General features: G+C 40.8%; 1 protein-coding gene across 2 annotated transcripts in view; it reads left to right on the forward strand.

The window, feature by feature from the left end:
• Nucleotides 1–27,060, forward strand: part of LOC139750365 (uncharacterized) — a 105,523-nt gene extending 78,463 nt beyond the window's left edge. Inside the window, exons 4-5 of one of the 2 annotated variants that reach the window (XM_071665077.1) lie at nucleotides 23,436–23,585; nucleotides 26,245–27,060. In XM_071665077.1, the coding sequence (XP_071521178.1) occupies nucleotides 23,436–23,585; nucleotides 26,245–26,900 (806 nt within the window). In that variant the 3' untranslated portion in view covers nucleotides 26,901–27,060. The remainder of the gene's footprint in view (nucleotides 1–23,435; nucleotides 23,586–26,244) is intronic. The other variant, XM_071665078.1, reaches the window with a different exon arrangement.
• Nucleotides 27,061–27,318: the final 258 nt, after the last annotated feature.

Raw genomic sequence — 27,318 nt, forward strand, 5'->3', positions numbered from 1 at the left:
AGTATGAGAATGGTGGGAGGTGGGCAGATTAGATATGTTAGTGAGTGGTTGGATGAAGAAGTAAGGTTATTAGTGAAAGAGAAAAGAGAGGCATTTGGATGTTATTTGCAGGGAAGTAGTGGAAATGACTCTGAGATGTATAAAGAAAATGGCAAGAGGTCAAGAGAAAGGTGCAAGAGTTGAAAAAGAGGGCTCATGAAAGTTAGGGTGAGAAAGTATCATTAAAGTTTAGGGAGAATAAAAAGATGCTTTGGAAGGAGGTAAAGAATGTGCATAAGAGAAGAGAAAAATGGGAATATCTGTGAAGGGAGCAAGTGGGGAAGTCATAACAGATAGTGATGAAATGAGGAAATGGAGTGAGTGTTTTGAAGGTTTGTTGAATGTGTTTGATGATAGAGTAGCAGTTGTAGGGTGTTTTGTTCAGGGTGGTGTGCGAAGTGAGAGGGTCAGAGAGAATGATTTGGTGAAGAGATAAGAGGTGGTGAAAGTTTTGCAGAAGATGAAATTGGTAATTGCTGTGGAATTTATTAAAAAAGGGGTTGACTGTGTTGCTGATTTGTTGGTAAGGATATTCTGTGTATGTATGGACCATGGTGAAGTGTCTGAAGATTGGAAGAATGCATGGATAGTGCCATTGTACAAAGGCAAAGGGGATAAAAGTGAGTGTTCAAACTACAGAGGAAATTATATTGGAGGGTATTGATTGAGAGGGTGAAGACATGCATAGAGCATCAGACTGGGGAAAAGCAGTGAGGTTTCAGAAGTGGTACAGAATGTGTGAATCATGTGTTTGCTTTAAAGAATGTATGTGAGAAATACTTAGAAAAGCAGATGGATATGTATGTAGCATTTATGGATCTTGAGAAGCTATATGATAGGGTTTTTTAGAGATGCTTTGTAGAAGGTTTTTCATGTATATGGTGTGTGAGGTAAGTTGTTAAAAGCTCTGATAAGTTTTTACCAAGGATGTAAGGCATATGTGTTAGTAGGGAGAGAGGAGAGTGATTGGTTCCCTGTAAATGTCGGTCTGCAGCAGGGGTGTGTGATATCCCCACGGTCATTTAATTTGTTTATGGATGGGGTGGTTAGGAAGGTAAATGCTAGAGTTTTGGAGAGAGGGGCAAGTATGCAGTCTGTTGTGGATGAGAGGGCTTGGGAAGTGAGGCAGTTGTTGTTTGCTGATGATACAGCGCTGGTGTCTTATTTGGGTGAGAAACTACAGAAGTTGGTGACTGAGTTTGGTAAAGTGTGTGAAAGAAGATAGTTGAGAGTAAATATGAATGAGAGCAAGATTATTAGGATCAGGAGGGTTGAGGGACAAGTTTATTTGGAGGTAAGTTTGAATGTAGAAGCATTGGAGGAAGTTAAGTGTTTTAGATATCTGGGATGGAATCATGGAAGCGGAAGTGAGTCACAGGATGGGGGAGGGGGCGAAGGTTCTGGGAGCGTTGAAGAATGTGTGGAAGGTGAGAACGTTATCTCAGAGAGCAAAAATGGGTATGTTTGAAGGAATAGCGGTTCCAACAATGGTATATGGTTGCGAGGCATGGGCTGTAGATAAGGTTGTGCGGAGGAGGGTGGATGTGTTTGAAATGAAATGTTTGAGGACAATATATGGTGTGAGGTGGTTTGATCGAGTAAGTAATGAAAGAGTAAGAGAGATATGTGGTGATAAAAAGCTTGTGGTTGAGAGAGCAGAAGAGTGTGTGTTGATATAGTTTGGACACATGGAGAGAATGAGTTAGGAAAGATTGACAAAGAGGATATGTGTCAAAAGTGGGGGAAAGAAGGAGAAGCGGGAGGCCAAATTGGAGGTGGAAGGATGGAGTGAAAAACATCTTGAGCGATTGGGTCCTGAACATACAGGAGGGTGAAAGGCGTGCAAGGAATAGTGCATTGGAACACTGTGGTATACCAGGGTCGACGTGCTCTCATTGGATTGAACCAGGGCATGTGAAACGTCTAGGGTAAACCATGGAAAGGTCTGTGGGGCCTGGATATGGGAAGGGAGCTGTGGTTTCGGTGCATTACACATGACAGCTTGAGACTGAGTGTGAAAAAATGTGGCCTTTTTGTCTTTTCCTGGTGCTCCCTCACTGGGGGGGGGGGGGGGGGGGGGGGGGGGGGGGGGGGGGGGGGGGGGGGGGGGGGGGGGGGGGGGGGGGTGCTATTTCATGTGTGGCAGAGTGGTGATGGGAATGGGTGAAGGCAGCAAGTATGAATATGTACATGTGTATACTCATATATGTCTATGTATGTCTGCATTAAAATGTATATGTCTGTATATGTGCATGTATGGGCATCTATGTATATACATGTGTATTTGGGTGGGTTGAGCCATTCCTCGTCTATTTCCTTCCGCTACCTCACTGATGTGGGATGGCGAGTAAGTATGATAAATAGATATTATATATATATCTATTTATTATTGGAATATGTGTTAATTGATAGTCGTGTAAAAGAGAGACTTTTGAATGTTCATGTGCTGAGAGGGACAGCTGGAGGGATGTCTGATCACTGTCTTTTGGAGGCGAAGTTGAAGATTTGTAGACGCTTTCAGAAAGGAATGGATAATGTTGGGGAGAAGAGAGTGGTGAGAGTAACTCAGCTTGGAAAGGAGACTTATGTGAGGAAGTATCAGGAAAGATTGAGTATAGAATGACAAAAGGTGAGAGCATATGATGTGAGGGGAGTGGGTGAGGAATGGGATGTATTTAGAGAAGCAGTAATGACTTGTGCAAAACATGCATGTAGTATGAGAAAGGTGGGAGGTGGGCAGATTAGAAAGGGCAGTGAGTGGTGGAATGAAGAAGGAAGATTTTTAGTGAAAGAGAAAGGAGATGTGTTTGGATGATATTTACACTGAAGTAGTGCAGATGATTGGGAGATGTATAATAGAAGGCAGCAAGAGGTCAAGAGAAAGGTGCAAGAGTTGAAAAATAGGGCAAATGAGAGTTGGAATGAGAGAATGTTATTGAATTTTAGGGAGAATAAAAGGATATTTTGGAAGGAGGTAAATAACGTGTGTAAGACAAGAAAACAAATAGCATCAGTGAAGGTAGCATGTTGGGAAGGCATAACAGATAGTGATGGAATGAGAAGGAGGTGGAGTGAGTATTTTGAAGGTTTGTTGAATGTGTTTGATGATAGAGTGGCAGATATAGGGTGTTTTGATTGGGGTGGTGTATGAAGTGAGAGAGTCAGGGAGAATGATTTGGTGATTAGAGAAGAGGTCATGAAAGCTTTGCAGAAGATGAATTCTAGCAAGGCAGCAGATTTGGATAGTATTGCAGTGTAATTTATGATAAAAGGAGGTGACTGTGTTGTCGATTGGTTGATAAAGATATTCATTGTATGTATGAATCATGGTGAAGTCACTTTGGATTGGCAGAATACATGGATAGTGCCATTGTACAAAGGTAAAGGGGTTAAAGATGAGTGTTCAAACTACAGAGGTGTAAGTTTGCTGAGTATTCCTGGGAAATTATATGGGAGGGTATTGATTGAGAGGGTAAGGGCATGTACAGGGAATCAGATTGGGGAAGGGCATTGTTGTTTTAGAAGTGTTAGAGGATGTGCAGATCAGGCATTTGCTTTGAAGAATGTATGTAAGAAATGCATAGAAATGAAAGGGATTTGTATGTAGCATTAATGGATCTGGAGAAGGCATATGATAGGATTGATAGAGATCCTTTGTGGAATGTTTTATGAGTATATGGTGTGGGATGTAAGTTGCTAGAATCAGTGAAAAGTTTTTACCAAGGATGTAAGGCATGTGTACAAGTAGGAGGAGAGGAGGGTGATTGGTTCCCAGTGAATGTCAGTCTGCAGCAAGGATTGTGCAATGTTCCTATTGTTATTTAATTTGTTTATGGATGGGGTGATTAGGGAGGTAAATGCTAGAGTTTTGGAGAGAGGGGAAAGTAAGTCTGTTGTAGATGAATGAGAGGGCCTGGAATTGTTGTTCACTGATGATACAGTGCTATTGGCTGATTCACATAAAAAACTGCAGAGGTTTGTTTGGAAAAGTGTATGAAAGATTGAGAGTAAATGTGAATAAGAGCCAGGTTATTCGGTTTTGTAGGATGGAGGGACAAGTTAATTGTGATGTGAGTTTGAATGGAGAAAAAAATGAGGAAGTGAAGTGTTTTAGATATCTGGGAGTGGACTTGGCAGTAGATGGAACCATGCATGCGTAAGTGAGTTATAGGGTCGGGGAGGGGGTTGAAGGTTCTGGGAGCGATGATGAATGTGTGAAAGGAGAGAACGTTATCTCAGAGAGCAAAAATGGGTATGTTTGAAGAAATAATAGTTCCAACAATGTTATATGGTTGTGAGGTATGGTCTGTAGTTAGGGTTGTTCGAAGGAGGGTGGTTGTGTTGGAAATGAAATGTTTGAGAACAATATGTGATGAGGTGGTTTGATTGAGTAAGTAATGTAAGGGTAAGAGAGATGTTTGGAAATAAAAAGTATAAGTTGAGAGAGCAGAAGAGGGTGTGTTGAAATGTTTGGACATATGGAGAGAATGAGTGAGGAAAGATTAACAAAGAGGATATATGTGTCAGAGGTGAAGGGAAGAAGAAGCGGGAGACCATATTGGAGGTAGAAGGATAGAGTGAAATATATTTTGAGCAATCGCGGCCTGAACATACAGGAGGATGAAAAACGTGTAAGGAATAGAGTGAATTGGAATGATGTGGTATACTGGGGTCAGTGTGCTGTCAGTGGGTTAAACTAGGGCATATGAAGTGTCTGGGGTAAACCATGGAAAGGTCTGTGGGGCCTGGATGTGGAAAGGGAGCTGTGGTTTCGGTGCATTACACATGATAGCTAGAGGCTGAGTGTTAAAGAATTTGGCCTTTTTTTTGTTTTCCTGGCACTACCTCGCTGGAGGGGAGGGGTGCTGTTTCATGTGTGGCAGGGTGGTGATGGAAATGAATGAAAGCAGCATGTATGAATATGTATATGTATATCTTTGTATATGTATATGTATGTATATGTTGAAATGTATATGTATGTATATGTGTGTGTATGGGCGTTTATTTATATACACGTGGGTGTGATGGGCCATTCGTCATCTGTTTCCTTGTGCTACCTCACTGACGCGGGATGACAATTAAGTATGATAAATGAATAATATATATTTATTGGAATATGTGTTAATCAATAGTGGTGTAAAAGAGAGAATTTTGGATGTTAATGTGTTGAGAGGGGCAGCTGGAGGGATGTCTGATCACTATCTTTTGAAGGCGAAGATTTGTAGAGGCTTTCAGAAAAGAATGGAGAATGTTGGGGAGAAGAAAGTGGTGACAGGAAGTGAGCTTGGAAAGGAGACTTGTGTGAGGAAGTATCAGGAGAGATTGACTATAGAATGGCAATAGTTGAAAGCAAATGATGTGAGGGGAGTGGGTGAGGAATGGGATGTATTTAGGGAAGCAATGATGGCTTGTGCAAAAGATGCATGTGGTATGAGAAACGTGGAAGGTGGGCAGATTAGAAAGGGTGGGATGAAGAAGTAAGATTGTTAGTGAAAGAGAAAAGAGAGGCGTTTGAATGATATTTACATTGAAGTAGTGCAGATGATTGGGAGATGTATGATAGAAGGCAGCAAGAGGTCAAGAGAAAGAGGCAAGAGTTATAAAACAGGGCAAATTAGGGTTGGGGTTTGAGAGTATTATTAAATTGTAGGGAGAATAAAAAGATGTTTTGGAAGGAGGTAAATAACATAAGAAAGACAAGAGAATGAGAAGATGGAGTGAGGATTTTGAAGGTTTGTTGAATATGTTTGATGATAGTGGCAGATATAGGGTGTTTTGGTCAGGGCGGTGTATTAAGTGAGAGGGTCATGGAGAATGATTTGGTGATGAGAGAAGAGGTCGTGAAAGCTTTGCGGAAGATGAAATCCAGCAAGGTTGCGGGTTTGGATGGTATTACAGTGTAATTTACTAAAAAAGGGGCTGACTGTGCTGTCGATTGGTTGGTAAACATATTCACTGTATATTTGGATCATGGTGAAGTGCCTGAGATTGGCGGAATACATGAATAGTGCCATTGTATAAAGGTAAAGGGGATAAAGGTGAGTGTTCAAACTACAGAGGCATAAGTTTGTTGAGTATTCTTGGGAAATTATTTGGGAGAGTATTGATTGAGAGGCTAAAGGCATGCACAGAGAATCAGATTGGGAAGAGCATTGTTCTTTTAGAAAAGGTAGAGGATGTTTGGTTCAGTTGATTGCTTTGAAGAATGCATGTGAGAAATGCTTAAGAATCAAATGGATTTGTATGTAGCATTTATGGATCTAGAGAAGGCATATGATAGGGTTGATAGAGGTGCTTTGTGAAAGGTTTTAAGAGTATATGGTTTGGAAGGTAAGTTGCTAGAATCAGTGAAAAATTTTAACCAAGGAAGTAAGGCATGTGTATGAGTAGGAAGAGAGGAGAGTGCTTGGTTCCCAGTGAATGTTGGTCTGTGGCAGGGGTGTGTGATGTTCCCATGGTTGTTTAATTTGTTCATGGGTGGGGTTGTTAGGAAGGTGAATGCAGGAGTTTTGGAGAGAGGGGTGAGTATGCTGTCTGTTGTAGATGAGAGGGCCTGGGAAGTGAGTCAGTTGCTGTTCGCTGATGATACAGAGCTGGTGGCTGATTTGTGTGAAAAACTGCAGAGGTTGGTGGCTGAGTTTAGAGAATGTGTGAAAGAAGAAAGTTGAGGGTAAATGTGAATAAGAGCAAGGTTATTCGGTTCAGTAGGGTTGAGGAACAAGTTGATAGGGAGGTAAGTTTGAATTTAAAAAAATTGGAAGTGAAGTGTTTTAGATATCTGGGAGTGGATTTAGCAGTGAGTTACAGGAATGAGGAGGGGGCGAAGGTTCTGGGAGCAATGAAGAATGTGTGGAAGGAGAGAATGTTATCTCAGAGAGCAAAAGTGAGTATGTATGAAGAAATAGTAGTTCCAACAGTATTATATGGTTGCGAGGTATGGGCTATAGTTAGGGTTGTTCAGAGGAGGGTGGTTGTGTTGGAAATGAAATGTTTAAGGACAGTATGTGGTGTGAGGTGGTTTGATTAAGTAATATATGTGTAAGAGCAATGTGTGGAAATAAAAAGAGTATGGTTGAGAGAGCAGAAGGTGTTTTGGATATATGGAAAGAATGAGTGAGGAAAGATTGACAAATAGGATATATGTGTCAGAGGTGGAGGGAAGGAGAAGTGGGAGACCAAATTGGAGGTAAAAGGATGGAGTGAAAAAAATTTTGAATGATTGGTGCCTGAACATACAGGAGGGTGAAAAGCGTGCTTGGAGTAGAGTGAATTGGAACGATGTGGTATACCAGGGTCGACTTGCTGTTGGTGGATTGAACCAGGGCATGTGAAGCGTCTAGGATGAACCATGGAAAGGTCTGTGGGGTCTGGATGTGGATAGGGAGCTTTGGTTTTGGTGCATTACACTTGACAGCTAGAGACTGAGTGTGAACAAATATGGCCTTTTTTGTCTTTCCCTGGTGCTACCTGGGGGAGGGGTCTCCAGTTTGGTGTGCCACTTCTTGTTCCCTCTACCTCTGACACATATATGTACTCTTTGTCAATCTTTCCTTACTCATTCTTTCCATGTGACCAAACCATTTCAACACACTCTCTTCTGCTCTTTCAACCACACTCTTTTATTACTACACATCTCTCTTGCCCTTTCATTACCTACTCAATCAAACCACCTCACACCACATATTGTCCTCAAACGTTTCAGTTCCAATACATCCACCATCCTCCACACAACCCTATCTATGTCCCATGCCTCACCACTATATAAAATTGTTGGAACCACTAATCCTTCAAACATACCCATTTTTGCTCTCCGAGATAATGGTCTCGCCCTCCACACATTCTTCAATGCTCCCAGAACCTTTGCCCCATCCTCCACCCTGTGACTCACTTCTGCTTCCATAGCTCCATCCACTGCTAAATCTACTCCAGATATCTAAAACGCTTCACTTCCTCCAGTTTTTCTCCACTCAAATTTACCTCCCAATTAATTTGTCCTTCAACATTTGTCCTTCACATTTACTCTCAGCTTTCTTCTTTCACACACTTTACCAAACTCAGCCACCGACTTCTGCAGTTTCTCACCTGAATCAGCCACCAGCACTGTATCGTCACGGAACAACTGACTCACTTCCCAAGCCCTCTCATCCACAACAGACTGCATACTTGCCCCTCTTTCCAAAACTCTTGCATTCGCTTCCCTAACCGCCCCATCCATAAACAAATTAAACAACCATGGAGACATTACTCACCCCTGCCTTAAACCAGCATTCACTGGGAACCAATCACTTTCCTCTCTTCCTACTCGGACACATGCCTTACATCCTTGGTAAATACCTATCACTGCTTCTAGCAACTTACCTCCCTCACCATATACTCTTAATACCTTCCACAAAGCATCTCTGTCAACCCTATCATGTGCCTTCTCCAGATCCATAGATGCTACATACATATCCATTTTTTTCTTAGTATTTTTCACATACATTCTTCAAAGCAAACACCTGATCCACACATCCTTTACCGCTTTTGAAACCACACTGCTTTTCTCCAATCTGATGTTCTGTACATGCCTTTACCCTCCCATATAATTTCCTAGGAATACTCAACAAACTTATACCTATGTAATTTGAACATTCATCTTTATCCTCTTTACTTTTGTACAATGGCACCATGTATGCATTCAGCCAGTCCTCAGGTACTTCGCCATGAACCATATATACATTGAATATCCTTACCAACCAATGAACAACACAGTCACTCCCTATTTGTTATAATTTCTGCTACAATACCATCCAAACCCTCCACTTTGCTGGCTTTCATCTTCTAGAAAGCTTTTACTACCTCTTCTCTGTTTACCAAACCATCCTCCCTAACCCTCTCACTTCGCACACCATCTCAACCAAAACACCCAATATCTGCCACTCTAACATCAAACATATTCAACAAACCTTCAAAATGCTCACTCCATCTCTGTCTCACTTCGCCACTACTTGTTATGAAATATATGTAATATATATATATATATATATATATATATATATATTTTTTTTTTTTTTTTTTGCCGCTGTCTCCCGCGTTTGCGAGGTAGCACAAGGAAACAGATGAAAGAAATGGCCCAAACCACCCCCATACACATGTATATACATACGTCCACACACGCAAATATACATACCTACACAGCTTTCCATGGTTTACCCCAGACGCTTCACATGCCCTGATTCAATCCACTGACAGCACGTCAACCCCGGTATACCACATCGATCCAATTCACTCTATTCCTTGCCCTCCTTTCACCCTCTTGCATGTTCAGGCCCCGATCACACAAAATCTTTTTCACTCCATCTTTCCACCTCCAATTTAGTCTCCCACTTCTCCTCATTCCCTCCACCTCCGACACATATATCCTCTTGGTCAATCTTTCCTCACTCATTCTCTCCATGTGCCCAAACCATTTCAAAACACCCTCTTCTGCTCTCTCAACCACACTCATTTTATTTCCACACATCTCTCTTACCCTTACGTTACTTAATCGATCAAACCACCTCACACCACACATTGTCCTCAGACATCTCATTTCCAGCACATCCATCCTCCTGCGCACAACTCTATCCATAGCCCACACCTCGCAACCATACAACATTGTTGGAACCACTATTCCTTCAAACATACCCATTTTTGCTTTCCGAGATAATGTTCTCGACTTCCACACATTCTTCAAGGCTCCCAGGATTTTCGCCCCCTCCCCCACCCTATGATCCACTTCCGCTTCCATGGTTCCATCCGCTGCCAGATCCACTCCCAGATATCTAAAACACTTTACTTCCTCCAGTTTTTCTCCATTCAAACTTACCTCCCAATTGACTTGACCCTCAACCCTACTGTACCTAATAACCTTGCTCTTATTCACATTTACTCTTAACTTTCTTCTTTCACACACTTTACCAAACTCAGTCACCAGCTTCTGCAGTTTCTCACATGAATCAGCCACCAGCGCTGTATCATCAGCGAACAACAACTGACTCACTATATATACATATATATGTGTGTGTGTGTGTGTGTGTGTGCATCAGAGGTGGAGGGAACGAGGATAATTGGGAGACCAAATTGGAGGTGGAAAGATGGAGTGAAAAAGATTTTGAGTGATCGGGTCCTGAACGTGCAGGAGGGTGAAAGGCATGCAAGGAATAGAGTGAATTGGAACGATGTGGTATACCGGGGTCGACGTGCTGTTAATGGATTGAACCAGGGCATGTGAAGCGTCTTGGGTAAACCATGGAAAGTTCTGTGGGGCCTGGATGTGGAAAGGGAGCTGTGGTTTCGGTGCATTATTACATGACAGCTAGAGACTGAGTGTGAACGAATGGGGCCTTTGGTGTCTTTTCCTAGCGCTACCTCGCGCACATTTGTGAGAGGGTTGTTATTTCATATGTGGTGGGGTGGCGATGGGAGTGATTAAGGGCAGACAGTATGAATTATGTACATGTGTATATATGTATATGTCTGTGTGTGAATATATATATATATATAAGTTGACATGTATGGGTATGTATATTTGCATGTGTGTACGTGTATGAATATACATGTGTATGTGGGTGGGTTGGGCCATTTCTTTCATCTGTTTCCTTGCGCTGCCTCGTTAACGCGGGAGACTGCGACAAAGCAAAATAAATAAATATATTATTTATTTATTACACTTAGTCACTGCCTCCCGCATTAGTGAGGTAGCACAAGGAAACATACGAAAGAATTCGCCACTCCACCCTCATACACATGCATGTATGTGAGAAATACTTAGAAAAACAAATGGATTTGTATGTAGCATTTATGGATCTGGAGAAGGCATATGATAGAGATGCTCTGTGGAAGGTTTTAAGAATATATGGCGTGGGAGGCAAGTTGTTAGAAGCAGTGAAAAGTTTTTATCGAGGATGTAAGGCATGTGTACGTGTAGGAAGAGAGGAAAGTGATTGGTTCTCAGTAAATGTAGGTTTGCGGCAGGGGTGTGTGATGTCTCCATGGTTGTTTAATTTGTTTATGGATGGGGTTGTTAGGGAGGTGAATGCAAGAGTTTTGGAAAGAGGGGCAAGTATGCATCTGTTGTGGATGAGAGAGCTTGGGAAGTGAGTCAGTTGTTGTTCGCTGATGATACAGCGCTGGTAGCTGATTCATGTAAGAAACTGCAGAAGCTGGTGACTGAGTTTGGTAAAGTGTGTGAAAGAAGAAAGTTAAGAGTAAATGTGAATAAGAGCAAGGTTATTAGGTACAGTAGGGTTGAGGGTCAAGTCAATTGGGAGGTAAGTTTGAATGGAGAAAAACTGGAGGAAGTAAAGTGTTTTAGATATCTGGGAGTGGATCTAGCAGCGGATGGAACCATGGAAGCGGAAGTGAATCATAGGGTGGGGAAGGGGGGCGAAAATTCTGGGAGCCTTGAAGAATGTGTGGAAGTCGAGAACATTATCTTGGAAAGCAAAAATGGGTATGTTTGAAGGAATAGTGGTTCCAACAATTGTATGGTTGCGAGGCGTGGGCTATGGATAGAGTTGTGCGCAGGAGGGTGGATGTGCTGGAAATGAGATGTTTGAGGACAATATGTGGTGTGAGGTGGTTTGATCGAGTAAGTAATGTACGGGTAAGAGAGATGTGTGGAAATAAAAAGAGTGTGGTTGAGAGAGCAGAAGAGGGTGTTTTGAAATGGTTTGGTCACATGGAGAGAATGAGTGAGGAAAGATTGACAAAGAGGATATATGTGTCAGAGGTGGAGGGAACGAGGAGAAGTGGGAGACCAACTTTTAGATGGAAAGATGGAGTGAAAAAGATTTTGAGTGATCGGGGCCAAAACATGCAGGAGGGTGAAAGGCGTGCAAGGAATAGAGTGAATTGGAACGATGTGGTATACCGGGGTCGACGTGCTGTCAATGGATTGAACCAGGGCATGTGAAGCGTCTGGGGTAAACCATGGAAAGTTCTGTGGGGCCTGGATGTGGAAAGGGAGCTGTGGTTTCGGTGCATTATTACATGACAGCTAGAGACTGAGTGTGAACGAATGGGGCCTTTAGTGTCTTTTCCTAGCGCTACCTCGCACACATGAGGGGGGAGGGGGTTGTTATTCCATGTGTTTCGAGGTGGCGATGGGAACAAAGAAAGGCAGACAGTATGAATTATGTACATGTGTATGTATGTATATGTCTGTGTGTGTATATATATGCGTACATTGAGGTGTATAGGTATGTATATTTGCGTGTGTGGACATGTATGTATATACATGTGTATGTGGGTGGGTTGGGCCATTCTTTCGTCTGTTTCCTTGCGCTACCTCGCTAACGCGGGAGACAGCGACAAAGCAAAATAAATAAAATAAATACATATTCATACTTGCTGCCTTCATCCATTCCCTTTGCCACCCTGCCACACATGAAACAGCAACACCCCCACACATGCCTGAGGTAGCACTAGGAAAAGACAACAAAGGCCACATTCATAGAGGTTTCCAAAAAAGAAGAGAGAATGTTGGGTTGAAGAGAGTAGTAAGAGTAAGTGAGCTTGGAAAGGAGACTTGCATGAGGAAGTTCTAGGAGAGATTGTGTGTATAATGGAAAAAGGAGAGAGCAAATGACGTAAGGGGAGGGGGGGCAGAATGGGATGTATTTAGGAAAGCAGTGATGGCTTGTGCGAAAGATGCTTGTGGCATGAGAAAGGTAGGAGGTGGGTAGATTAGAAAGGGTAGTAAGTGGTGAGATGAAGAAGTAAGATTGTTAGTGAAGGAGAAGAGAGATGCATTTGGATGATTTTTGCAGGAAAGTAGTGCGAATTACTGAGAGATGTATAAAAGAAAGAGGCAGGAGGTCAAGAGAAAGGTGCAAGAGGTGAAAAAGAGGGCAAATGAGAGTTTAGGTAAGAGAGTATCATTAGATTTTAGGGAGAATATAAAGATGTTTTGGAAGGAGGTAGGTAAAGTGCGTAAGACAAGAGAACAAATAGGAACATCTGTGAAGGGGGATAATGGGGAGGTAATAACAAGAAGTTGTGAAGTGAGAAGGAGATGGAGTAAGTATTTTGAAGGTTTGTTGAATGTGTTTGAAGATAAAGTGGCAGATATAAGATGTTTTGGTTGAGGTGGTGTGGGAAGCAAGAGGGTTAGGGAGAATGGTTTGGCAAAGAGAGAAGAGGTAGTGAAAGCATTTTGGAAAATGAAAGCTGGCAAGGCGCAAGGTTGGGATGGTATTGCAGTGGAATTTATCAAAAAAAGGGGGTGACTGTGTTGTTGACTGGTTAGTAAGGATATTCAGTGTATATATGGTTCATGGCGAAGTGCATGAGGATTGGCAGAATGCAAGCATAATGCCATTGTACAAAGGCAAAGTGGATAAAGGTGAGTGTTCAAATTACAGAGGTATAGGTTTGTTGAGTATCCCTGGGAAATTATATGGGAGGGTATTGATTGAGAGGGTAAAGGCATATACCGAGCATCAGATTGGGGAAGAGCAGTGTGGTTTCATAAGTGGTAGTGGATGTGTGGATCAGGTGTTTGCTTTGAAGAATGTATGTGAGAAATACTTAAAAAAACAAATGGATTTGCATGTAGCATTTATGGATTTGGAGAAGGCATATGATAGGGTTGATAGAGATGCTTTGTGGAAGGTATTAAGAGTATATGGTGTGGGAGGTAAGTTGCTTGAAGCAGTGAAAAGTTTTTATCAAGGATGTAAGGCATGTGTACATGTAGGAAGAGCAGAAAGTGATTGGTTCCCAGTGAATGTTGGTTTGTGGCAGGGATGCTTGATGTCTCCATGTTTGTTTAATTTGTTTATGGATGGGATGATTAGAGAGGTGAATGCAAGAGTTTTGGAGAGAGGAGCAAGTATTCAGTCTGTTTTGGATGAGAGGGCTTGGGAAGTGAGTCAGTTGATGTTCGCTAATGATACATCGCTGGTGGCTGATTCAGGTGAGAAACTGTGGAAGTTAGTGACTGAGTTTGGTAAAGTTTGTGAAAGAAGAAAGTTTAGAGTGAATGTGAATAAGAGCAAGATTATTATGTTCAGTAGGGTTGAGGGAAAAGTAAATTGGGAGGTAAATTTGAATGGAGAAAAACTGGAGGAAGTGAAGTGTTTTAGATATCTGGGAGTGGATTTACTAGTGGATGGAACCATGGAAGCGGAAGTGAGTCACAGGGTGGGGGAGGGGGCGAAGGTTCTGGGAGCGTTGAAGAATGTGTGGAAGGCAAGAACATTATCTTGAAGAGCAAAAATGGGTATGTTTGAAGGAATAGTGGTTCCATCAGTGTTATATGGTTGCAAGGCATGGGCTATGGATAGGGTTGTGCAGAGGAGGGTGGATGTGCTGGAAATGAAATGTTTGAAAACAGTATGTGGTGTGAGGTGGTTTGGTTTGAGTAAATAATGAAAAGGTAAGAGAGATGTGTGGTAATAAAAAGAGTGTGGTTGAGAGAGCAGTAGAGGGTGTATTGAAATGGTTTAGTTACATGGAGAGAATGAGTGAGGAAAGATTAACAAAGAGGATATATATGTGTCAGAGGTGGAGGGAACGAAGAGAAGTGGGAGACCAAATTAGAGGGGGAAGGATGGAGTGAAAAAGATTTTGAGTGATTGGGGCCTGAACATACAGGAGGGTGAAAGGCATGCAAGAAATAGAGTGAGTTGGAATGATGTGGGATACCTGGGTCGACGTGCTGTCGTTAGATTGAACCAGGGCATGTGAAGCGCCTGGGGTAAACCATGGAAAGTTTTGAGGGGCCTGGATGTGGAAAGGGAGCTGTTGTTTCGGTGCATTACGCATGGTAGCTAGAGACAGTGTGAACAAATGTGGCCTTTGTTGTCTTTTCCTGGCACTACCTCGCCCGCTTGTGGGGGGAGGAGGGATGTCATTTCATGTGTGGTGGGATGGCAGGGGAATGAACAAAGGCAGCAAGTATGAATTATGTAAATGTGTATATATGTATATGTCTGTGTATATTGTTATGAACTCAGTATTTATTTGGGCAAGGTCGCCAGTAACAAATATATGTTACAAATACTATACTGATCCTTGTCTTGCAAGGACGTTAGATTTGTTATGTTTCACAACACAAGATAACACTATCTGGAAGTTATGGGATTAAATCAAAGACCAGCATTACAACTACTTATACTAAAAGGAATTGAAGTGTACAAAGGCACAACTCATTTACATTAACTCTGAACATGAGTTTAACATTGAACATGAATTTAACATTGAATATGAGTTAACATTCCAGGTAAGATTTCAAACCAGGAGATCTCTTTCCTTTATGACAAATTCTTCGATAACATTACACTTGGTTAGACCCTTCTATGACAAGTTCAACTCTATGATACTTAATTATGACAGAGACAAAACAATGTAGGGTCTGTATCACACTGCACTCAGGTAACGGGCTTACAGCTTACAGCTGGGCTAGAGAGAGAGAGAAATTGAATCTCAGCGGGTGTCAGGGGTATTTATTACAAGTAAAGACTAGCTTCCGCCCTGCTGCTATAACATTACCCTTGATTGGCTATGGAACTAAGAGCACTTGTGATTGGTTGGAGCACTTTTGATTGGTTGGAGTATCCTAAAGTCCGTTGCACACTGTGCGTAGTTCACCCTCCTTTGGCCTCTTGTTTATGACAGCAGCGATGACATGACCTGTATGATGGTGACATACCCCGTAGCTGATTGACAACTTAATCTCATGCCTCTGATAAGGGTCCGAGTGCTCAAGGACAGATCGCCTTCTGGCTTCAAAACAAAATTATTAAGCCTAATGCTTGGTGGGAAGAGAAGCTCTGAGCCAGTCTCAGAGGAAGACATCAGTCCTCATCCTGATAAGAAATAACAATAACACCATACACAAGGACACACACACACATGTTATATACACGAAGATGTGGGCAGACGTGCACACAGGTTCGTAACAATATGTATATATGTATACATTGAGATGTATAGGTATGTATATGTATGTATATGGGCGTGTATGTATATACATGTGTATGTGGGTGGGTTGGACCATTCTTTCGTCTGTTTCCTTGCGCTACCTCGCTAACGCGGGAGACAGTGACAAAGTATAATAGATAAATAAATAAATGAATGTACGAATATTCACATGTAGATATTCCTACTTGCTCACCGTTATCCATTCTTGACACCACCCTGCCCCACAGGAAAACAAAATGTATGAAGGAAAGGAAAAAAGGTAACATATATTCTCTTCTCTTCCCCCACTCCAGATTGCTGTGTACTTTGTCACTGAGGTATTGCCAGATGTAATTTGCCAAATCTCAGCAGCTGATCCACATCCAGGCCTCACAGACCTTTCCATGGTTTACCATGGACATTTTACTTGGCGTGGCTCAGGCTATTGATGGCCCAATGACCCCAGTATAGCACATCATTCCAGTTAATTCTATTCCTTACATGCATTTCACTTTCCTGCATGTTCAGGCCCCACTCAAAATTTTTTTCGCTTCATCCTTCCATCTCCAATTAGGTCTATTGGTTCTCCTTGTTCCTTCCACCTCGGACACATATATCCTCTATGTCATCCTTTCCTCACTCATTCCCTCAGTATCTCCAAATTATTTCAACACTCCCTCTAGTGCTCTCTCATCCATACTCTTTTTATTTCCTCACTTCTCTCTCACCCTTTCATTACTCAATCAAACCACCTCACACCATATATTGTCCTCATGTATTTAATTTCCAACAAATCCACCCTCCTCCATACACCCCTATGTATAGCTCATACCTCACAATCCTATGATATTGTTAGAACTACTATTCCTTCAAACATGCCCATTTTTGCCTTTTGAGATAACAGTCTCTCTTTCCACACATTCTTCATCACTTTCACACATCCTTCCCCACCCTATGAGTCACTTCCACTTCCATGGTTCCATTCACTGCCAAGTCCACTCACAGATATCGTTAAGACTTGGGAATTGTAATTACAAAGCATTGAAACAAATGCCATTGCCTGTGTAACAAAAGCACACATTCTTCATCAGACATAGTTCTGCTTGTAATAACTGCCTTTAATCCTTTTTTTTTATAATTTTCTTTAATATTTTTGGAAGCTTGTGCAGGATTCATAAAATAGTCTTCATTTCCCTCACTTGCATTAGGGTTTCATGTATGTCATTACAGTGAACCATTATTTGACATTCCCCTGACATCCTCATACAAAACAACCTTGACACCACCATTAACAACAGTGACAAAAAGTGGTTGGCCAGCTTCATCACTGGCCACTAACTCAAATTCACTTGTACAGGTTTCACCTTCAAAATCCATAAGCCATACCGTAGAGTTCCTCAAAGAGCATTTCTTTCTCCAGGCCTCTTCAGTCTCTTCTTACATGACTTTCTATCACCTCCTGTAGACCACAATATGAAGGTCCTCTCATGTATAGATGACCTGACGATCACACCACCGCACCTAGACACTACAGGCAACAACAGCCATGCAACACAACATTGTACAGTTGGAACAATAACTCACCTTGTGCAGAATATCATCATCACATACTTCCTCAGTCACCCTTTTAGAACCAAACCTCTTGCCACCTTGAATAGCCAATTGCTCCCACTCAGCAAAGCACTAACTACTCTGGGCACCACATACAACACACACATCATTCACTCGCCACACCAGTAACTTCAACACAGAAGCATTAAATGAGCTAAATGCCCTGAGAATACTAACTGGTACCAGATTTGAACAAGAAAAAGAATCTCTTCGTGCGCCATACAAACAATTCACCTGCCTCACCCTAAACTGTGCCTCACCGACCTGGTCATCACCCTTTTGAGATCAAATATTAAAAAGATGCAAACCATATATATAACAAAGGATTCAGAACAATCTCTGAGTGCTTAGCAACCATAAACACATGATAAAAAAAGGTATTCAGTGTGCCTGGCTCTCAATTTCTTGCAATGACCATCGTGTAACTAACCATCATCCCTAGATAGAAATGAAATTATTACACTTGAGCAACCTATACTCATAAATTTCCCCTCCCCCAACAAACACAGCACTAAGAAAACACATGCACACTGAAATAACCTGACAAGCACAAAATAACTGCCCTCCCAACTCATTCTTAAATGCCACACCACCAGATGTTCACCCATCTAAAATCACATTCCATAGGCATGTGTTAGTTACATCATCTCGTATATCCTCTGGATGCAACTCATCCCTGTAGCATTACAAGCACTATTTCATCATATTTCAAGACTAGTTATGTCCACAATACAACCACCACAATGGAAGTACTGAACACTAATTGCTCATTTGCCCCACATTTTCCCCACATAACCTGTGGTGCTGCCCAGTAGACATGGCAAGCTTTCTGAGTACTACAGGAACCCTCTAGACAGTAAAAGGACTCCTGTTGGGAAGTGACATTTAGGTAGTGAACTAGCACTTGTACTTGGTACAGATTCATGCTGACCTTCATATACGAAGTTGTTCCCAATTTAATGTTCCACAATACATTTCTTTATCCCTCCCAAATATTTTTATTTATACATCTATCTAGCTGTCTCTGATACTTTTTCTCACCATGAACTCCCTCAAAGGGCTGGCCATGGCAGTAGAGTCTCCATAACTAGTGAACTTCAGTGCTGCTTCTTAGCCTGTAGTGCCTTTGTCTCTGATACTTTTTCTCACCATGAACTCCCTCAAAGGGCTGGTCATGGCAGTAGAGTCTCCATAACTAGTGAACTTCAGTGCTGCTTCTTAGCCTTTAGTGCCTTACCTTTAACAGGCCACTGACCGAGGGCAACTTTAGCACAGTGTTTGCAAAGGCTCCTTCCTAATGTTTTTACTGACTACTACTACTGTATAATGTCCTACCTACCTAATGCTCCTGCTTAAATGTTCCTACCTACTACTTCTGTCTATTGCCCCTGCCATTTAGCCAGAAATAGGGCTGGCACATAGTGCTCACTGCAAAAAATCTAGATTAAGGAAGAATGAGCAGTGTGAGTTAAGTGTTGTCAAGTGTTATGTATGACAAGGAGGGATTATATGTTTGTGGACAGAATGCTAGTAGTGAGGTAGAAAGAAAAGACAACTAACTATATGAGAGTGCAACTTGACAACCACTGAAGTGCTGATTCACTACACATCCATCACAAACCCTGGTGCATAGTTCTGGTGATATACTTCCCAAGTCATTGGCTGCCTGCCAACTACTACCTACCAAATATATAAACGTGTAATATTAGGTTAACTGTTCCATATTGTTTTGCCATTAAATTGGAACCCATTTTGTTTATACAGCATCTATCATGTTGGATTGGTCTGTTCTTTGTGTCAGTAGCATGTTGAGAAGTTTTGCTATTGTCATCTGTTTTGAAAGTGTAGTTGGAATTTCATCGAATTCTGGTGTTGAGTTATCTTTGAGTTGATCAGTTGCTTCATTTCTTCCTAATGCATTTATATCTACAAGTGCATACTCATTAGTTGTTGAATATTTGATCAGTGTCTTCATAACCTGAAAAAGTTGTCTCTAATTTTTTTGTTCTTTTTTTTCATGTCATTCTTTGCTCGCTTGTGTGCAGCTTCATTATTTTTGCCAGCAGTTCTTATTCTTTTTCTTTTACTCATTCTACCTTTTCACTGCTTATTGTTTCCATTCTCCTCTTCAGTTCATCCATTCTTTTCCATCTCTGGATATCTTTCCCTTGATACTTTTATATTTTCTTTTATATGGCACTGTATGGAACCATGGAAATGGAAGTGAGTCACAGGATGAGGGAGGGGGCAAAAGTTGGGAGCGCTGAAAAATGTGTGAAAGGCGAGAACATTATCTCAGAAAGCAAAAATGGGTGTTTGAAGGAATGGTTCCAACAGTGTAATATGGTTGTGAGGCATGGCTATAGATAGAGTTGTGCAGAGGAGGGTGGATGTGTTGGAAATGAGATGTTTGAGGACAATATGTGGTGTGAGGTGGTTTGATCGAGTAAGTAAAGAAAGGGTAAGAGAGATGTGAGGTAATAAAAAGAGTGTGGTTGAGAGAGCAGAAGAGGGTATTTTGAAATAGTTTGGTCACATGGAGAGAATGAGTGAGGAAAGATTGACAAAGAGGATATATGTGTCAGAGGTGGAGGGAACAAGAAGTGGAAGACAAAATTGATGATGGAAAGATTGAGTGAAAAAGATTTTGTGCAATCGGGGCCTGAACACGCAGGAGGGTGAAAGGCGTGCAAGGAATGGAGTGAATTGGAATGATGTGGTATACCAGTGTCGATGTGCTGTCAATGGATTGAACTAGGGCATGTGAAGCGTCTGGGGTAAACCATGGAAAGTTTTGTGGGGCCTGGATGTGGAAAGGGAACTGTGGTTTCGGTGCATTACACATGACAGCTAGCGACTGAGTGTGAACGAATGTGGCCTTTGTTGATTTTTTCCCTAGTGCTACCTCGTGCTCATGCAGGGGAGGGGGTTGTTATTTCATGTGTGGCGGGGTGGTGACGGGAATGAATAAAGGCAGCAAGTATGAATTGTGTACATGTGTTTATGTATATATGTCTGTGTATGTATATATATGTACACGTTGAAATGTATAGGTATGTATATGTGTGTGTGTGGACGTGTATGTATATACATGTGTGTGTGGGTGGGTTGGGCCATTCTTCCATCTGTTTCCTTGTGCTACCTCACTAACGCAGGAGACAGCGACAAAGGGTAATAAATAAAATGGCACTAAGTTTGTAGTCATTTTACTTACATACTGGTAGACAATTATTGTTTGTTTTTGCATTACTGCTGTTGAGGACTTATCACCTTTTCTTACTATGATTGAAGTGGCTTTGTTTCAGTTAATTTTGTCAGAATTAAAAAATGAGGTTTTTATGATACTTCTGTTACCTTTTACATCATTTGGTTTGTCCACTACTACTTTAAGGTAGTGGACACTCCAGTGGTGTTATGATCCTAGATGCTAGTTTTATTGATTTCAATATTAGTGTTGAGTGTTATTAAATATGCAAGAATTAAATAGTGGTGGTGTTATTTCTCTTACCTATGGTGTGTCCCATGATCATGAGATACATTTCTTGTGAATATACCAAGTAGAACTCTGTCCACCCTCATTCTGTATTAGGAGGTAGTAGTTTGGTAGGCAGCCAACGACTAGGGAGGTATATTACATCTACTACCCTGCTTGGATATCAGGAGGGTTTGTTACATCTTAGTGAGCCAACACTTTAGTGGTTGTCAAGTTGCACTCCTTTGACCCAGGTAGCTGTCTTATCTTTCTGCCTAGCTAACATGGACCACTGGTATTCTTTCCACAAACATACAGTCTCTCTATGTCATATGTGGTCACTTGACAACACTTAACTCCAGCAGCTCATTCTTCATAACTCTAGATTTTACTGCAGCGCACTATGCGCTAGCCCTTCCTTTTGGCAGAATGGTAGGAGCAGTAAATAGAAGTAATAGATAGGAACTTTTAGGCAGGTTTATTAGTTAGAAACATTAGGTAGAAGCAGTAGGTAGGAGCATTAGATAGAAGTAGTCTTTAGGAACATTGGATAGGGGCCTCTCCAAACACTGCACTACATTTGCCCTCTGCCAGTGGCCTGTTAAGGGTGAGGCACTAAAGGCTAAGAAGCGGCAATGAGTTCTTTAGTTATGGAACACGCATCAGAGATATAGATAGATAGATGGAGGAAGCAGCCTATGCTTACCCTTTGCAGAGCATTCAGTGGTATTTGCAGCCATTGCTTGACTGTTGGGTTGGCCCTCAGCCAATCAGCACCCTCCTCTTGGCTGATGTCACTGGCCTACCTCTCGCCAACAACTTGAAGCTTACGTTTCTTGGTTCTGAGGGCTGTTAGATGTGTGAACTTTTGCTGTGCATCTAGCTTTTATTGACCAGTATCCCTTTCTGTTGTTTTAGTATTATTTAGTTATTTTGATTTTCTCTTTATTTATTCATGTTTCTTGTATATTTATATTAGATTCCAGGTTATTCATAATGTTTTTTCCAGTATTACCATCTTTTGTACTTCATGGGGCATAGATGTGCTACTTTCTTTGGAAAGTTCACCAGGTGGTTGTAACTTGGAGTAAAAAGGCAATGATAGTTCCTACATTCCCAAATTACTTTTGTCAGTTTGATCATGTTTCATACCTGTAATCGTGATTATTTATGTTTAAGCATTGTGTATCCTTTCGTTTACCACCTGGTTTGCTGGTACTGTACTGGCACAACCAGTATCTTATATATGGCATGTTATGGTAATGTTAGAATTATTTGATTACTGGCAGTTGATATTTCTTCTGACCTCTGCTTTCTCCCTCTTTCCCTCAGGGTTAATTCCCTTTTCCTGTATATGTAGGTGTTACTGTAGGGATTCAGTTGGTTGACTGGTTGGTAAAATGAAGTTTTTTGAGTGGCTCTCTATGGTGACCTTGGAATTGAGAGACCAGCAGATGGTATCATGCTTTGGTTGTCTCTCCAGCACTTCCAGCCTTTCCTTCCCAACCCTTGTTCCATCTTATGTGCATTTACCCTGTGTTTTGGTTGTTTTGCTGGTCCCTTTTTTGTGGGCTTTCAAGTGTATGGACACCATATAGAGGGAGTTAGCGGTAGTGGCTAGAATAACACTGGTGCAGCGATTCTGCTTCTAACCCTTGGTTGTTAATTTCCAAGTCAAAGCCTCTGCATTCAGAGTTTTGTGCCATTGACCATGGTTGATATTTGGTAAACAAGTAGTTCACAGGATTCAGAGCTGGTGAAGAACATTTTCTATTTTATAGAAATTTCGCTTTCTCTCACAGCTAATGTTGGGAGCAACTTTTAAACTAAGATCCCCCTCATTCATGGTGAATTGTGAAAAGTGAAAAATTGATCCTCCATGGTAGGATGATGGCTTGTGCTCCTCTCTGGAGGACGGTGGCTTGTGGTCCTCTCTGGGGATGGTGGCTTGTAGATAGATTTTTGGGCTGCTATCTTCTGCCTCTCTCTCTCTCTCTCTCTCTTTCTCTCAGAAACTTTTCAAAACCAGTATTAACTAACAATACGTTGATGTCTGCATTCCAAGAATTATGAGGCAATCAGTGCATCCAGTGTGGGGAGCCAGTGGGATAATGGTATGATTGCCAAGTGGAGGTTACTGATTGGCAGATGGGCTATAACTACTGAAAAGGTGGTTAGTGAAAATTGAAAGGCTTTTACCACAGAAAGCAAGGGTTTACAGGTTTTCATCCTCTTGGCATCTTAGAAATTTAAAGATCATGGAACGTTGCCCTGAGAGAAAGTTTTTCATTTTACAATTTTTTTTCTATTTTTTCAAACTACTCTACATAATGTAAACAACAAAATTTACTTGTAGCTAAATTTAAAGAAAAGATTATCTTTTCAGCTGTTGACATGTGGTCTGTGGGAGTCATTTTGTTGTGCCTTCTGAGTGGACGTTATCCATTCTTCAGAGCAGTAGATGACCTTTCAACATTAGCAGAGATCACAACTCTGCTTGGTACAAAAGCAGTTCGGAAAGCAGCAGCAAAGCTAGGTAAATTGAACTGCTGTGAAATTATTATAGATGATATAATGGTATGAAAAAATGAAGGAATTCAGATCATTTCTACATCTGTAACTTTGCATGTACTCAGGATCATAATTTGGGACTTAGTTTAACAGAGGCTTAAACTTTTCTTTAAACACAAAACTTGCTTTAGCTTTAAATTCTCTGTTTTTCTTTGATGATATAAGTGATTGTGTATCCATGCAACGTCTATTTAATGGACAAATTACCACAAAAAATTTCAAATTGAATCACTGTGCTTAGGACTGTGTGTTAGCAGTATGGCTCAGTCCAGATAACTGTTAAAAAATACAATATCTATGTGAGGGGAATGAGGCCAAAATTCAAATCATGACAAGTTTAATATTGAGCCGCTTTTCTTCACATCCAGTAAATCAGTGTCGAGAGATTGGTCCACTTGAGGCTGCTTATACCATTTTCAGTCATAAAGGAATTGAAGGTACACACAGTGAACAAAGAAGACGAAGATATATTTTCTTCTCATGATCTTTTTAGCCTTGTATAGATATTCACCTTGTGACCAGGTCCAAGATGAGATTTCAGTTTTATTAGAGACATTGGTGAAGGAACAGTATGCTAGGTCTCTGACAGACATTTTTTCTGAAAAATGTCTAATTGCAACACTTTCCTAGATTTAAAGATTATATGTTTATCATGAATTTGTGTCAATTTTGTCATGCATTGATCCTGAAAATTTTTATCAATTTTCTTGAGTTAAGATCTATACCTGTGAGTACACATTTTCACAAATGAAATGCAGTAGTTCAAAATGATTAATGGTGTATCGAAAATATTAAAGTCCACATTTGCTATAATAACCTTCATGACCATAAACACATCATAAGTTTTATCTACATTAATACCATATACCGGGGTCAACGTGCTGGATTGAACCAGGGCATGTGAAGCGTCTGGGTTAAAGCATGGAAAGTGTTGTGGTGCCTGGATGTGGAAAGGGAGCTGTGGTTTCGGTACATTATACATGACAGCTAGAGACTGAGTGTGAACGAATGTGGCCTTTGTTGTCTTTTCCTAGCTCTACCTCGCGCATATACGGGGAAGGGGGTTGTCATTTCATGTGTGGCGGGGTGGCGATGGGAATGAATAAGGCCAGACAGTATGAATTAGGTACATGTGTATATATGTGTATGTCTGTGTGTGTATATATATATGTATATGTTGAGATGTATAGGTATGTATATGTGCATGTGTGGACGTGCATGTATATACATGTGTATGTGGGTGGCTTGGGCCATTCTTTCGTCTGTTTCCTTACGCTACCTTGCTAATGCACGAGACAGCGACAAAATATGATAAATAAATAAATAAATAAATAAATAATACCATGTGGGTTCATCTGTGCTGCAGATACAGTTTTGCCGTGGTGTTTGTAGCTTTCACTCCAAAGAGGAAGGCGTACACTGAAGTAATGATGGCATTCAAATACTATGACCTCTCCCATCTTACATTTGTGATATAAACTTTCAGTTTCTCTTCTTGCCAACCATGAGTTTACTCAAATGTTTTTTAACATGCCTCAGGCTCCTCAACAGTCAGTGCCATCTAACTTGTTTATGTTGATGTAAATGGAATGACTGGCCCACTAATTCTACTTGTGTGATAAAGCAAGCAGAAATCAGGAAATTGATTAAAGAAATGATGCAACAAATTTATGCTGCCTCAACAGATCTTGTTTGCTTTGTTATTTTGAATTTCCTCAGTAAATGATTATATTTTATTACTAAATACTTGTTTCATCCATACATCAGACTGAATGAAACAATGGAAGAAGTATTTTATAATCATGAAATAGAATTTTAGGTTCTGGTGCACCACCGATTTTCCGGCAACTGATGGGTCGGCTCCTCCTTTAGTCTGGACAAAATTATGTGAGGGAACTTGAAATTACTGTGACCACCAGACTAGTTTACTGGGCAGCCACAGATGGCTTTGTGTGTAGGGTGCGCTTATTTACATTCTTTACACTGCACTTGTTGGTCATGATACTGCAATTCTGTGAGATTCTTAGCTTATTTTGTTTAAATGTAACCCAAGTCCAGACCTTAATTGACATCTAAAGAGGTTAATGAAAGGGAAAAAATGAGACAGAAAAGTATTTATGAAGTTCAGAGGAAGTGAAAAGCCTCTTTTAAAAATTGCCAATTCATAATTACTGGGAAAGATATGAGACAGCAAAGCTTTTAGGTGTGAGGAGAGAAACAGTTATCAAAATGGCCCACCCTTGAGTTGCCACATAGCACCTTGCTGTGTATTGCTTGGTTTAGCACGCAATCAGAATTTAGCAGTGCTTTTATGTGACATTCCTGGGGATAGTGGAGAAAGAATTCTTCCCATGTATTCCCTGTGTGTTATAAAAGGTGACTGAAAGGGGAAGGAGTGGGGTCATGGAAATCCTCTCCTCCAGTTTTTACTTTTCCAAAAGAAGGAACAGAGAAGGGGGCCAAGTGAGAATTTTCCCTCATAGGCTCAGTCCCCTGTTCTTAATGCTACCTCGATAATGCAGGAAATGGCGAATAAGTATGAAAATGATTATTCTTATGGATGTTTTACTTACATAATCTATTCAGATCATTTTTTATTAATTTTGTATTTTATCCATCCTTAGGTAAGCTGCTTACATGCAGTGAAGAAAGAAATCCTCTTGATCTCATGAAAGTGTGTGAAATCCTTCGTAACAACAGCTTGAAAGATAACAATACATGCAGCAATGTGGAGCTATGTGTTGGATGTCGTCAGCAAGGTGTATGCGTATGCCTCTCACCACCTACAAGATCATTCAATCCCTCACGTAATATGGGATATCATAATAAAAGGCGAACACATGTCCAGGAGTTTCATCATCAGAAAAAGGGCATATTGCCATTAGCTAATACTTGCCCATCACCAATCAAAAAGAGGAATAAATCTCAGATAAGTCAAAAGTCTCCAAGTAAATTTTTTTCTTTATCCTCATTGAATAGAATAAAATCCTTAGAAACTGGAAGTGAAAAAATTTATGATAAAACTGATACCCAAACTTGTGATCGAGCTTCACCTTGTTCAGAAAAACATTGTGTGGAAAACTCATCCTGTGGGTTGCATCATGATACATTTTCCACCAATTTTATCGAGTCCCCAGCTAAGGAAGTAACTAGTACATCTACTGCACCTTCTGGGTATCCGTTGTTGGTATATCATTTGCTGTCAAGACTTCTTGATCCCAATCCTGAGACTCGCATAACAGCAGAAGAAGCTTTAGCCCATCCCTTTTTGAACTTTTGATGTGTTCAGTAATGCCTATAATGATAGTTTGAAAATTATAATGTACAACTGATTTTGGTGACTTAGTAGTGCATTTTAGGAAAAATAACAATATAGCATATACTGTATTTATGTAAAAGAGACTAATGTGGCCACATCTTAAAATAAAATTGAAAATTTCTTTGTTTTCATTTGAAGTACCATTATTTTGATGGGCAATACCAATACTTTAGAATAGCTATATTTTTGAGATGGAGAAATTATTTTAGATTTAGGTAGGTTTTGAAATACAGTTTCCTTTATCATTACAGGTTTTTTGACATTTCTTATTAAATATCTTGGGATATTTAAATACAAATTTAATGTTTAATCTCCTACATTGTATTGTGAGCCTTAAGAGAATCTCTAAGATCTCTAACCCTCCACTAATTGGTGAGGT

This window comes from Panulirus ornatus, chromosome 9 (genome assembly GCF_036320965.1).
Source record: "Panulirus ornatus isolate Po-2019 chromosome 9, ASM3632096v1, whole genome shotgun sequence".
Classification (NCBI taxonomy): Eukaryota; Metazoa; Arthropoda; class Malacostraca; order Decapoda; family Palinuridae; genus Panulirus; species Panulirus ornatus.